Genomic DNA, 14,860 nt, shown 5'->3' with positions numbered 1-14,860 from the left:
TGTCAAACTAGAACTAACATGCAATTAAGTTTGCTATCTTGGGAGATCAATCCAATCTAAAACAAACAACATGCCATCATCAATTCAATCAATTTAATCACACAATTATCATCAAATTTATCTCAAATAACTCAATTAACCATAACAAAGCTTCACTCAACACCTAGTAGAAGGAAATCTACTCAAACATGATTAACAAAGCAATTAATAAAGCATAAAGAGAGAAGAGAGTAAGAAATGCTCATTGATATAAAATGGAGATCTTCAAATCATCAAATTCCTCCTTTGATTATCCAAAATCCATGAAAACCATTGTTTCTCTCACTTTCTCTCTCCAAAATTTGAGAGTTTCTCTCTCTAAAAACCTAAAACTACTGAAAATATGAATTCTCCCCCTAAAATGAGCAAAAAATCTATTTATACCCCTTACTAAATTGCCTAGGAAGCTCCGCAAAAAGTCGAGCAGCGTGCAGAGGAGCGGGCGCTCCAATTTCGTGCACGGGCGCTCCTAGCTGCAGCAAAATATGGCAGAATCGTTCCAGAAAGTTTAGAGCGGGCGCTCCTCATAGGATGCGCGCCCGCTCCTATCGGACTGGGCAAACCGCTCAGCTTCAAATGAGCATATCTCCCACGTTTTACAATGGAATTGGGCATATGACCTGTCTTTGGAAAGCTCTCAAGATAAGCTTTCATCTCCAATTAGAATTGCCCCAAAATGTTTTGTAGATCAAAAGATATAGGCGTTTGAAGTTCGATCATTGAAAATCAAGTGCACATTTCTTCATTACTTGTTCTTTTATGTTTTATATTTCTTCAATCTTGAGCAATGAACTTATCCAAGTGTTCCTAAACATAAGAATAAACCAATAAAGTTTAATCTAATGCCATAAGCAACTAAAATATGCAAGAAAAGCCAAAATTGAGCAATAACGACATTTCACACGCAATCATGACAAATGTAATAAAATGTTATTAAAACCAAGTAAAAAGATATAAAAACTATGAAAAAATAACTAGAAAACTCTTAAAAATAGCGACATAAATGACACTTATCAAATTCCCCCAAGCTTAACTTTTGCTCGCCCTCGAGCAAAACAAAAGAAACACAAGGGAATGTGATGCATTTTTTACAAACAAAGAAAACTAGAAGGGGAAGAATATACACTAACTCACTTTCGTAGGAATCACGAATACATTTAGCGTATGCATCAAGCACTTTAAACCCTTAGATTGCTCTAGAGGACGAGTAAGCTCTCGTAAGGGTGTCCTAAGAGTTTAACCCATAACTCTTGAAAAAAATCAAGGCAAAGCAATAAATAAATAAAATAAAATAAATCGAAGTAAGAGAAAAGTTACAAGCGTTCTAGAGTGGACTTTTATGATGGAACAAACACTAATGAATGTCAATATTTCTAAAATAATAAAGGTATGCACGTTCTAAGATGTCCAAGGTTGGTTGAAACATAACATATGCTAAGCATAGAGAACTAAAGGAAACACATTCCACCTTTTGTTCCAACCAATCAAACCACGTTCTCTCTACTAGTTTCAAATCCACTTTCAAGTTAGCTTCTCATGATTCCACGAAGGAACCGGAAAATGAATAAGAAATTAAAAACATTGAGAAGGTTACCCAACATCTTGGCTATGCAAACTCGCTCTATAGGCTTGATTCCTATTTCCCGCCATCATTGAATGACTTAACCCTTTAGGATCAAAAGGACTTTCAAGGTTGTAACATATAAGCTAGGAGAGTAAGGGTGTGGAGAACTCTTGAAATTGGCGGTAAACCTATGTGAAGCACGGGTGGAACTTCTTCCACAAGATCCAAACGATTCCAAAACAAAAGTGCCAAGTATGCTTATTAAATAACTTTTCCCCAAGCTTATTTAACACAAAATAACAAAAACAGGGAAAACAACAATAACAAAACCTCTTTTTTTTTTGTGCTTTACATTCTTCTTTACTTTTTTTCGATATTTTCTTTTTCCAAGCTTTTGCTTTTGCTATTTTTTTTTTTAATGTCCTTGCCTCTTTTAACTTTGGGCGGCTTTTTCTCAAAATGCATTTGGTTTTATGCAAAAAATTATATACAACACATACTTGCTTTGAAAATGAACTCATAATTCTAAACTTGCACCATAAACAATAAAACAAGCTCCAAAACAAAATTGCTTCACAAACTAAAGGTAGGATTTAAAGTGAAACCAAGGCTGGAAGGCTTGTATTAAGGTTAGAGAAAAGAATGTATATGGCTCAAATGGGCTAGTAATAGGGGCAAATGCAAACCAAATCCAAAATTGAAAATTAATCCTATAAAAAGAGAAATGTCTTTGTCATCCCCTAAAGTGGCTCAGTCGCGATCTTGGGAGCTAAAAGTCAAGTTCTAGATATGAGAATGTAATAGCCAAGGATCCAAATATGCCGCTCAACAAAGTATGATGAAGGCTAGAACAATTATACCTCACTAGGGATAGCAATAACTAACTCTTGATTTCATATCCACTATAGAGAGAAACTCCATCTTACCACAAGCAAGTGAACTAGAGCTTCATGGTCCCAAAGTTCTTAGCCAACTACCTTAGCATACCATATCCTAGAGTCAACCTAACACATTCTCAAACCGTGCACACCTCTAAAATTTAGGAAGAAAGACAATCAAGAATACAAGTCCAAAAGTATTATGTCCAAAGCAAAAACAAAAGAAAATACATTGCAAATTTGCCTTGATAGAAACAAAAATCTTTTTGTGATTTTCAAGACATAGAAAATGGAAAAGCATATACAAATGTGCATGGAATATATATGAATCAAAATCTAAAAAATATGATAGAATACCCTCCCCCAAGCTTGAATGAGACAACATGCTCAAACATAAATCAAATAATCCATGGGAGGGGAAAACAAGGAGATCAATCCAACAACCCAACATATCTCCTGTTTCAAAGCCACTTTAGGTATCAACCAATGGAGAAAGAGCAAGGAAAGATATTACCGGATTTTAGGTGGGTGTATATACCCGCAAATGACCCAATTAAACTTTTCAAAGCCACTCTTCTCAAGAATTGAATCTTGTTTTCCATATGATAGCAATTGTGGTGCCAAACTTCCTTGATTCTTGATCCAAACCAATGCACCAAAGTATATCAAGTTATGTACCTAGAAAAAGGCACACAAACATTTCCATGAGAGAAAATCTATTCTAAAAAGAAAAGAAAATGAAAGCAATAAAACACGGGTTACTTCCCGAGAAAGGCTTGCTTAAGGTCCAAGCTTGACCGCTCTAGTAAATAATATTGCAACGATCGCAAGAGCTTGTCAAATGCACTACTACACATCTCATAAGATAACAAGTAAGCAAATGATATAAGAAGGGCATGCACCAAGATTAGTGCACGCAAAAGAAGGTGAAGAGGGAGTTTCCAAGAAGAAGAAGAATCAAAAGAAAATTCAAGAAAATCAGAAAAAGAATAGAAAGGCAATTTCTCTTCACAAAAATCTTTTTGGGTGGCAAAATCACCCTTTTCCTCAATTGAAGACGAATGAGGGACATAAAAATCTTCATAGGCAAGGGGGTCCCCAATAGGCTCATTAACAAAGGAAGGAAGGGATATAGGAGTGCAGGGGATATGGTTGAAATTCCTTGAAAAAGGGACATGAGAGAAGGGGATAGGAGCAATGGTCTTACAAATGGTCTCTTCTTCACCACCATTCCTCAAATCACCAATTTGAGCATGAAAATCAATCATAGAATCCTCAAAATAAGAACACTCATGATCATGATCTCCCTCAAACATCCAACTTCCAAGAGGAACTACATAATCCCCTTCACTACAATCATGAACAACAACTCCCTTAACTTCCTTAAAGCCTAAAATCTCAAAGCCATGCATGAATGGATGCAAATTCATTTCAAAATGGCTCTCTCCCATGAAGCATTCTTAATGAACTCACTCAAAAGGCTATGGGTTTTCATTTGACACTCAATAAACACATTAGACATAACCTTAAATGAATCTAAATACTCATGGATAAAAGGATCACAATCATGCACTTGAGACTCATCAAGATGGGAAAAAGGGTTAGGATTTTCAAAATCAACACTCTCTTCATTCTCAACTCCTTCACCATCACTCATATGCTCACCAATGGGATCCTCACACTCTCTTGGTTGCTCAAAATCATCATCATCATCCTCAACACACACATTAAATTGGGATTTTTCACAAACAAGCATCAAGGGTGACAATTGGCTTTCTAACTCTTCTTTTCTTCTCCTTCCCTCCTCAAGACGCTCCTCATTCTTTTTCATTATCTCTAATTGACCTCTCATAGAATTAAGAATCATTTCCTTACTAGGCCCAAGCTCATTATCAAGCTCAATGCACCTAATTTGAGATTCAAAAGTAGCAATAAGGGATTCAAAAGGTATTGAAGGTTGAGGCTCAACAAGAGAAGAAGAAGTACAACCAAGATTGGAAAAATCAACATTAAGATCATGAGCATATACATCACATTGGGGAGTGGGGGCACAATCAAACACATGAGATTCATCATTAAGGGAACGAAGCACATCACAAGAAGGCATGGTAAATAATGAAGAATATTGAAACACACCATTAGCATCAACTTGAGCATGTACCTCATCATCATGAACAAAAGAGGAAATAGAGTTGAAATCATGTGTTTTAGGTTCACTTAATGGATCATGTAACAAATCATGGGAATTCATGCTAATATTAGAAGTATCAACACATTGCATATCAATAATAGAATCATGATTACCCTTATTATAGACATCCCAAGCAAACCAAACATAAAAATCCCAAGCATCATCAATTGATAATGCTCTAAATTCACCAATATGCATACATTCAACTTCATCCCTAGTTTGCTCATTCAAACCAAAATAACAAATCTCACAAGCCTCCCAAAGACTACAACAATCAAAATCCAAATATCCCAAAAGTCTATTGAAATATTCACAAAAAGGCTCATTGTCATATTGAGGAAACGAGTTACTTGCCATTTTTTTTTACAAAAACAAGCAAAAATTAAAAAAATAAAATAAAAAGAAAAGTATACACAAAGACCTAGACTCAAGCAATCAAAAACAATCAAGCATTGACACCGTTCCCCGGCAACGGCGCCATTTTGAGCGCGGGGAAATTATGTCGTTGACTAACCTCCTCACGGCCAAACAAAATTTATTATAATCCTAAACTAACCCCTAAACAAGTCTAGTGGTAAGTTCGGAGTTGAACCACAAGGAACGGTAATGTTGGATTGTTCTCGATCTAATGCTTAAGCTACGCCGAAGTCGGTTTATGGATAGTGGACACTACAACTACACTAACACACGTATAAAGATCAAGATATTACAAAGTCTACTAGGGGCAAAGATCCACTTTGAACAATTAACAAGTTAATGGGAATCGATTTGATAATCAATCATGCAAAGAAAGAATTAAAATGGGAATTAATTACCATCAAGAGCAATCTCTCAAATTCCTAGCCTAGATCCCTCATTGACTAGGTGCATAGAAGAAATTTACCCAAAATGCAATCAAATACATAAATTCTAATTCACAATCCCTTGTCAAACTAGAACTAACATGCAATTAAGTTTTCTATCTTGGGAGATCAATCCAATCTAAAACAAACAACATGCCATCATCAATTCAATCAATTTAATCACACAATTATCATCAAATTTATCTCAAATAACTCAATTAACCATAACAAAGCTTCACTCAACACCTAGTAGAAGGAAATCTACTCAAACGTGATTAACAAAGCAATTAATAAAGCATAAAGAGTGAAGAGAGTAAGAAATGCTCATTGATATAAAATGGAGATCTTCAAATCATCAAATTCCTCCTTTGATTATCCAAAATCCATGAAAACCATTGTTTCTCTCACTTTCTCTCTCCAAAATTTGAGAGTTTCTCTCTCTAAAAACCTAAAACTACTGAAAATATGAATTCTCCCCCTAAAATGAGCAAAAAATCTATTTATACCCCTTACTAAATTGCCTAGGAAGCTCCGCAAAAAGTCGAGCAGCGTGCAGAGGAGCGGGGGCTCCAATTTCGTGCACGGGCGCTCCTAGCTGCAGCAAAATATGGCAGAATCGTTCCAGAAAGTTTAGAGCGGGCGCTCCTCATAGGATGCGCGCCCGCTCCTATCGGACTGGGCAAACCGCTCAGCTTCAAATGAGCATATCTCCCACGTTTTACAACGGAATTGGGCATATGACCTGTCTTTGGAAAGCTCTCAAGATAAGCTTTCATCTCCAATTGGAATTGCCCCAAAATGTTTTGTAGATCAAAAGATATAGGCGTTTGAAGTTCGATCATTGAAAATCAAGTGCACATTTCTTCATTACTTGTTCTTTTATGTTTTATATTTCTTCAATCTTGAGCAATGAACTTATCCAAGTGTTCCTAAACATAAAAATAAACCAATAAAGTTTAATCTAATGCCATAAGCAACTAAAATATGCAAGAAAAGCCAAAATTGAGCAATAACGACATTTCACACGCAATCATGACAAATGTAATAAAATGTTATTAAAACCAAGTAAAAAGATATAAAAACTATGAAAAAATAACTAGAAAACTCTTAAAAATAGCGACATAAATGACACTTATCAGTGTTCCACTTTCCCTCAGTTTAGTCATGTATGCTGTAATATAAATTCTGTACTGGTATTTGCTTCTTGGTGCAAAACTTTTTGATACAAGTTTCGCTTAATGTAGCTTTGTTTTATTACAGGAAATGAACCAGTTAATGAGTTCCAAGTAGATATGAAGGTGTTTACTACTAAAAAAAAGAGATTTCCTGACATCATAAGTTTATCCGAGACTGTTATTTCATCCAATGATCTGAGAGGGATACTATATCTACTTGAATCAGAACCAAATAGCTTAGGTTCTTGTTCATCTCTTATCCTTTTTAAGTCATATATCTAAATTAATAATATACGCTATTATAATTTAATTAACTTGCTCTTCCTTGTATGTTTCATGTAATCAGTTTCAGTCTACGTATCAGTGAGACTTATGACAGTGTCTATAGGAAACCTACAGCCATGGGTACTCAGGCTTGAGCATGAGGTAAAATTATATGTAAATTTTAAATGAACTTAATTAGTTAATTACACAGGTGGTACAATCCAATAATAAAATTGTTTTACATGTTTTCTTGCCAGATTATGGGAGGTCATTACATTTTTTTCCACTTGCCAGAGTTACAAATGGTCAAGAAAGTTATAGAAATAGCACCTATGCTTCTGATCAGTTTTCTGACCGAGCCAATTGATATGGTGATGTTACGATTTCCTCTGCAAGAACTTGGTGAGTTGAGGTTCTTTAGCACGGCAACCATCCTGTCCATCGACTCTAATAGGATCTTATGGCACTGACTCTCATAAAAAAAGTTGGTGTTAATTTGAACCAGTTTTGTAATTCAGAAGCATGGTTAGCATGCATGGTTAAGTACATATTAAGTAGTATAAGTATTGTTAGCAAATTCAGCAACATAGTGTTCTGATATGAGATTTTAAGTGAGCTTCCTGAATCTGTGGAAATTACATGTAATTGCTTTATTGTTTACAAAACTACTTGTGTTCTATAGAAACATTGCTTAAACATCTCATAACAGTCTTTTTAAAAATATGCATGCTGCCATGAATAAATTCTGAATAATACTCTGATGCACAGATCAGTGACCACATTAATCTTTCACCTTGCATGCACTATTTTATAGCAATACTGATTTATATTACTTGAAGCAAAAATGAAATAAGCAATTGAATTTTCTAATCGTTTCATCATATAGCTGCTATAAGTTACATTGATAACAAATACAATCTCACTGTTTCTGTCACTCTAGAAATTTTGAGGATAAAATTAGAAATGGAAGTGACAGACTATGTTCATCCTGCTATACACAATTACATACACACTTACACACAAATTCTACTAAAAATAGTACAATACAATCTAGCTGTTTCCATCACTCCATCCATCCACATAGTAGGCATCAGTCAGTCATTCCACTTAAATAGGCCAAAAGATATGTTCTGAGTTTCAAAACAAACAGAAAAATTGAATACAGAATACTTCACTACCTATCATTTTTTATTCTACGTGCTTTCTGTACAACATAGAATTCTGATATCTATTTAGCCCAGTCCTAAGACTTACTTCAGACTCTTGTTGAAGTGAGCATCTCATAATTTTCAATCCAGAATAAAAACACGGGAAATTTTTACAATCTTCGACGAGTCCTTATAACATTTGATGTATTCAATGCTATTACAACAGAGTAAGCACAAACTCCAGCAAAACACAGTGAAGTGGTAACTGACCAAAGAGCTTTCCATTTCCTTCCTGAAACTAGTATGGCGAATCCAGTGGACAAAAGAGCGATGATAGAGAGGGCATTTTCCCATGCTTCAAATACTTTTCCAACACCGCTACACTCCTTGCAATGGATCACATGTCAGAAATACCTGTTACCCCAATTCGGAATATACATTGTCCCAAGCCCACCTTTAGCAGGAGACAGAGCTGAGAGCCCAGCAACTAGGCCTGCTGGGGCATGCTCAACAACTGCTGGAGCTTCAGGGTGACATAGAACTGTGCCCAGTAATGGTAAGGCATACCATGTCCGGCTTTATCCATCCTCCATCCACTTCTTGTATTCTGCAACCCAAGTGTCAGACGACTTCAAGTAGAATTTCTTTGTGGGGACTTTCTCAGTGATCAAAGCCTCATTTTGAGACGAAAGGAAGCTCATGTCTTGCTTCATATACCTTGCTAGCATTTTGGTGGAAATACCATGTGGGAAAAAATTTAGCAACTGGTGATCTTTTAGTGGTTCCAAACCTCACAATGAGCATAGATTTACCCTGTCCTGGTGGCCTGCAAAGGAACAACCCCGTGAATTAGTGTTTCTCTTCCTTCTCATCTACTAACTCTCGGCTATTTAAGAGCACACAAGGTGCCTCAGATCTCAGAAAATTGAGCAAAACTTCTCGCTTTCTTTTCCCCACCAGCCAGAAAATCCTTGTTCTGTTCTCTCAGTGACCTCAGCAAAGGTTGAGTATCTTCCCGTTTCGCAGTCCAATCAGTCTGATCATGGGAGATCAGGATGTGGGCTGGGTCCATTAGGTTCTCGAGGAGAGTAGAGTGGTCATATGGAAGCTCTTGTGTCGTTGAGACATCTTGAAACCCTGGCCTAGCAAAGTTTTCAAACCAAGTGATTTTCTTGGGGTTTAACAACACTATATGTTTTTTCCGCCTTTTTTTGTTTACCCGGGTGCACTATGAGCATGGTGCACCCGGGTGTATCATCTAATTTTCACCTCTTTGTGCAATGGGTATATTAATGCAATAATATATGCTGAAAATTATACCCTACATCCTAGTGTAGGATGGTCTACCTACACCCCCTGATGCTACGCCATTTTGTAGCTTGCGGGGAGTACTCACGAGCTAATTCATGCTTCAATTCTTTCCTTTTTTTTATTTATTTTTTTAATTCCTTGTTTCTTATTATTCAAGCTATGTATATAAATGATTTTAAACCCAATATTTTCTCTCTCCTCAATTGATCAATTTCCATTTTTCTACCTACATTCTCTCTAGTTAATTCATCTTCTTCATTTGATTTTATACTAATTTTGCCGTTTATTTTTCCTACGATTTTGATAATTGTTGTTGATCGTCAATGGCTGATTCTTCCTCTGCTAATTTCGATCGTGATTACGAAAGTGTGTTTCCGTCTTCTAGAGTTCGATTGATTGATTCGTTTGTTCATCAACAATGTGAGTAATTACAATCATAATTTTGTAATTTTTATCATCAATACATTGTTGTGTTATAATGCTCTGTTTATTTCAACTTAATTTATGTATTATTATTCTTTTCGTTGCTTCAATTTTCAAAATTTGATTATGATTATGATGAACGTTTTTGGATTGTTCATACTTTGTTATGAATATTTCGCTGCTTCAATTTATTTCATTGCTCTATGTTTGAAAATTGCGTGATTTTGTTTTTATGCTTTTATTTTTTTTTTTTGGATCATTTTTATATTTAAAATTAATCAATTATGTGTTATCATTTGTACTTCTTAATTTTTTTATGTCATATATGATTATTTGTTTTTACCATTTTTTCTTGATAATATTATGTGTCAAAATTTTCCATATTGATCATGTGCAATTTTGCTATTGAACATTGTATTTGTTAATTATTGTTCATTTTTGAAACATGTTATGTTCATTTATAATTGTACATTAAAACTTTGTGCAATGAGAAAAAAAAACTGATATTTCATATCTTGCTAAGGTTTTGATCTTATCTGTTTATTTAAGTGTTTGAAATTGAACATTTATATATTTTAATATGATCATTTAACTTTTATTTGAAGGCGAAGGATTTAGTGTTTAAAGGATTTAATATGATCATTTTTTGAAACTTGTTATGTTCATTTATAATTGTATATTAAAACTTTGTGCAGTGGGAAAAAAAGCTGATATTTCATATCTTGCTAAAGTTTTGTTTTTCTTATCTGTTTATTTAAGTGTTTGTAATTGAACATTTATATATTTTAATATGATCATTTAATTTGTTTTGCAGTCGAAGGATTTAAATATTCCTATAAATAAAAGTGTTGCTGGTGTTTCTGCTGCTCAAGCTCAATGTAATGTTCCTATAAATAAAGGTGGTGCTGGTGTTAAAAATGATGCTCAAGTTAATCCAAGAGTACTAATGCGTCTACAAAATCTCAAACTAGATATTTTGTTCCACCCGTAGTTCTTGGCATTGTTCCAACTTCAACTCAGGATTGTTCAAACTTCAATCTAGAAATGTTTAAACCCCATTCCAGAAATGTTCAATCGACAAATGTTTAAGTTATTCCTCCCACGGTTCCAATAAATGATCAAGGTGCTCTTGTTCAAAGTTCTTCAAGTGTTAAAGACATAAGAATTTGTTTCTATATAGTACCTTTTTTAGTATATTGTTTTTTTTAAAATTCAACATATGTAAATGATTATTTATCAATTTGAAAATGAACAAAAGTAAAGAACCAACAACCAATTCATAAAACCTAAAAATTATATATATTTTTTCATACAAATAAAGATTAAAATGAAATATCAATTACAATAATTTTTTTAACAAATAATATCTATAAGTCTATTTTCCTCCAAAAAAAATCATCTATAAAACTATATACTTCCTCCGTTTTCTTTTACTTGCAACACACCTTTTAGGCACGCAATTTTAGGAGATGATTAGTGAGGGTAAACGAGCTATTTTATCAATATAATTTTTACACGAAGATTAGAATAGGGTTAAGTATCATTTGTAAAAATTATAATGAATAATTTATCCGTTTACATTATATAAACCCGACCTCAAAACACGTGCCACAAGGCTGTGTTGCAAGTAAAAAGAAATGGAGGAAGTTTAAGATATGATCATATACACATTCATTAATGAACATATACACTTTCATAAATGAACATATAACATGTACTATTCATTTGCAAACTTCCTTGCTTATCTTCGATTTAACCTATATTTAGTGTTTTTCTTCAAATAGCATCAGTTCCGCATCCTTGCTTCCTAATTTGGTTCACCTGTTGAACAAAATGAATTAACAAATGTTAATTATTATATACACTACTTTATAAATGAACAATATATCTTACATTAATGAACATTTATCACTTTTACACTATTTGGTTTCAAATCACAAATCTAACTCTCATTAAGTTTAGTAGTGAATGTTTCTATATGCTTCATAATTTATACTCCGCAGTTTGTATAATCAGCGTTGTTAAGCCATTTTATCTTCTCCAAAACAACTACGTATTCTTCAATTCCATGTGCAAATTTATATCAAATGTGTAACTTTGGACATCACTACAATATAGCTAGATTGGTTGTAAGATATTAGTTTTAATGCATACAAATGAACATTCTCAATATTATACATGAGGATAATGTATAAAAGAAATGAACATTCGTTATTTAGGCATATAAATATATATGTAAACTGAAATGAACCAATATTAACATATATTTTAAAATGAACATTACTTTATATGTAAATGAACATTATGAATTTCATAAATGATCAAAAGATTTGATAGAATAAATAAGTCAGTTTCTCAACTCAAATGAATGATTATTTATGCATTTCATAAATGTGCATAACATATCATAAAAATGAACATTATTTATTTAGGCATATAAAGTCAAATATAAACTCAAATAAATTCAAATATACAAATGAACATTTATAATTCTATATATGTTCATATATTAACTCGGAATCGTAGAAATGTTAACATCTATACCATAAGACTTTTTAATATCTTTTAAAAGTTCTAGATCTACAACTTGAGACTTTTGTTCGTTGTTTTTTTTTTAAAAAAAAATTTCTACTCTTGTTTAAATAGGTTTTTGAAATAATACTTACGTTTCTTCAGACTATGCCTTGTTATGTTCAACGAACATGATTCTTCTCTGAATCATCATTCTCTTTATCTCTCTAATTCGAAATATATTTTTCGGTTCTGTAAAAAATAAAAAAAACACAAAACATAGTAGATTTTAATGATTTTTGCATAAAATAGTTCTAATCAAGTTAGATTATGTTTCTGAACATGTAATTTCAAAATGAAATACGTAGTAGAAAAAATAGGTTCATACAAAAAAAATTAGTAAAATTACTTACTCTTTCTGTGAATGTTGTTGCGATTGTTGAATTTCTTCGCAAATGTAGACATTTGAAGGAATTTAGCAATATTTTGAAGCAATTTCGTAGTATTTTGAAGCAATTTTGTAGTATTTTGAAGCAATTTTGGTTCATATTTTCTAGTTTTGATGAGAGAGAAAGTCTAGAGAAATGAAGAAGAAGGTTTTAGAGAGAATGGTAGGTAGTTACAGTAGGTTAGTGGGTTATGGGATGTGGGTAACATGATAAACGCATCGTTTAGAGGGGGGTGTAGGTATCCCTACCTACACTAGGGTCTAGTGTATACCAATTAAATATATGCGTGTCTTGCTTGCCACTTTTAACGCATTATTTCATCCCTTCATTGCTAATTTTAGAAATTTATAGCTGCGGAGTACATATGGTTAATAAACTCATATTATTAGAATGTTTGTGGGAATTTGTCATATCAGATCTTAAATCAGAAATTGAATACAGTACGTATCAAATTTACAAGATATACTAGCTATAAATGTTAGATGATAGATGGTATAATACAAATGTTAGATTAGTAGATTATGAGGTGTTGTTATACAACGGTGTACTGTGATAAATTGATAATCCAAATCAAGCTAAGGAAATTATTATAATAAATTAATATTAAGTATAATAAGTAGGTACTAATTAATAAACATGCAACAAATAATGACTTGTATCACCAATCACCATGGCTTGGCCTGCTAGTTCGTAGACGGTTATACCTAATCCTTGAAGCTATGGAATCCCATGCACTCCACATGACTTGGATGAAAAGCGAGTGATGGCTTCTCTCCTCATTATACTCGGGCTCGGCATTTTTTAGCACAACCTTAATGCCTTGATTAACAGTATAGATGCCACCAGACGTGAGGGCAGCGATTGAGGCAGAACGAATACCACGAGGTGCCCACATGGTAGCACCACCAATGGCGAGTGAGATTGCTTTATCCGTCCAAACGGTCCTCTGACCACGGTATTCATAAAAGAGATAAGACGGAATGTCAATTGCCAAGAAAAGACTAGCAAAAAATCCTCCTGTGCGTAAAGTGTTAAAACGCATTGCATTGATTCCGCCACCAAATTTTGTTCTGATTGACGGTGCTCTATGGGCGAAACCCTTGAAGAAGTGGCAGAAACTCCCGCCCAAGGTGCCAACCATGAACCCTGAGCCGGCACTTTCAGCAAAGTATTCAAAGTTATATTCTCGTCTTTCTACATCAAACTCCAAATAGATGAAAGATCTATACATAGGTTTTTAACCTGTCGAGGAGTAACATGAAAGGGTTGCTATAAAAATTTCAATTATCAAACAAATTTTAAGCTCATAATTTTCTTTTCTAGCAATATAATCGATGGTTTTGATATCTTTCATACGTAGTAATATTAGTAATTAGAATCAATAATTGAGATTCTCGAACCCTACCTACACTTAATAAATTAAATTAAATTAGATCACTAGATTGTCAAATTGATAAGATGATTACTAAAACAAACCAACGCTAACTTACCTCAGAATCAGCTTCGATAGGGAATACAAGTATCAGAAGGCCTCGATAGACAACGTCAAGTGCGATGTGAGTGCGCTTCAATGGTGAACTGAGAGAGAGAGCGGCAATATGACGAGGCACTTAGGCAGGGCTATGCATGTTCACCCCTTTTTTTTTCCTTAACAGAACAATTCAATGGGTTTATTTATAAACGAAAAATTTGCCTAAAACTATCTTTTAGGGTTTTTCTACACAATAACCCTCCTTATTTCACTTTTTTTACGTTGTGCCCCTCCACATTGTAACCCGCAGGTCAGTGGCGGATCCAGGTTTTAGGGAATGGGGTACAAAATTAAAAATCACAAAAAATACTTTTTTTACAAAAATTTACAAAGTATAATAAGGGTCTGTTCTCTTCCGTTGAAATTCAGTTCAGTTCAGCTCTTAATTTATGACTAATGATATTGCTAATGATATAAAGCCAAATTTCATTCTTATAAGCTCTTATTACAACGATGACGACGACGACGACGACAACAACAACAACAACAACAACAACAATAATAACAATAATAATAATAATAATAATAATAATA

At 33.8% G+C, this 14,860-nt stretch overlaps 1 protein-coding gene, 2 long non-coding RNA genes and 1 pseudogene across 3 annotated transcripts; 1 reads left to right on the top strand and 3 right to left on the bottom strand.

The window, feature by feature from the left end:
- Positions 1 to 7,818: 7,818 nt before the first annotated feature.
- LOC110731769 lies at positions 7,819 to 9,329 on the bottom strand (annotated as a pseudogene).
- An 80-nt stretch (positions 9,330 to 9,409) lies between these two features.
- On the top strand, positions 9,410 to 11,010 carry LOC110731770. The gene is made up of 2 exons (XR_002513352.1): positions 9,410 to 9,832; positions 10,650 to 11,010. It is a non-coding gene; the product is annotated as an uncharacterized LOC110731770 (long non-coding RNA).
- A 347-nt stretch (positions 11,011 to 11,357) lies between these two features.
- Positions 11,358 to 13,066, bottom strand: LOC110731767. Its single transcript, XR_002513351.1, has 3 exons — positions 12,760 to 13,066; positions 12,502 to 12,598; positions 11,358 to 11,656 (listed from the first exon to the last, which is right to left on the bottom strand). It is a non-coding gene; the product is annotated as an uncharacterized LOC110731767 (long non-coding RNA).
- A 387-nt stretch (positions 13,067 to 13,453) lies between these two features.
- Positions 13,454 to 14,026, bottom strand: LOC110731768 (probable mitochondrial import inner membrane translocase subunit Tim17 3). The gene has a single exon (XM_021911652.1). The coding sequence runs from the start codon at positions 14,024 to 14,026 to the stop codon at positions 13,454 to 13,456; it is 573 nt and encodes a 190-aa protein (XP_021767344.1).
- Between the last annotated feature and the right edge of the window lie 834 nt (positions 14,027 to 14,860).

Source organism: Chenopodium quinoa, unplaced genomic scaffold, assembly GCF_001683475.1.
Source record: "Chenopodium quinoa cultivar QQ74 unplaced genomic scaffold, ASM168347v1, whole genome shotgun sequence".
NCBI lineage: Eukaryota > Viridiplantae > Streptophyta > Magnoliopsida > Caryophyllales > Amaranthaceae > Chenopodium > Chenopodium quinoa.
Note: the sequence above shows the minus strand (reverse complement) of the source record. Positions and strands in the feature narration are given on the sequence as shown.

Excerpts from the sequence above, each read along its gene's own strand:
- LOC110731768 (XM_021911652.1), bottom strand. The coding sequence starts at position 14,026 with ATGTATAGATCTTTCATCTATTTGGAGTTTGATGTAGAAAGACGAGAA.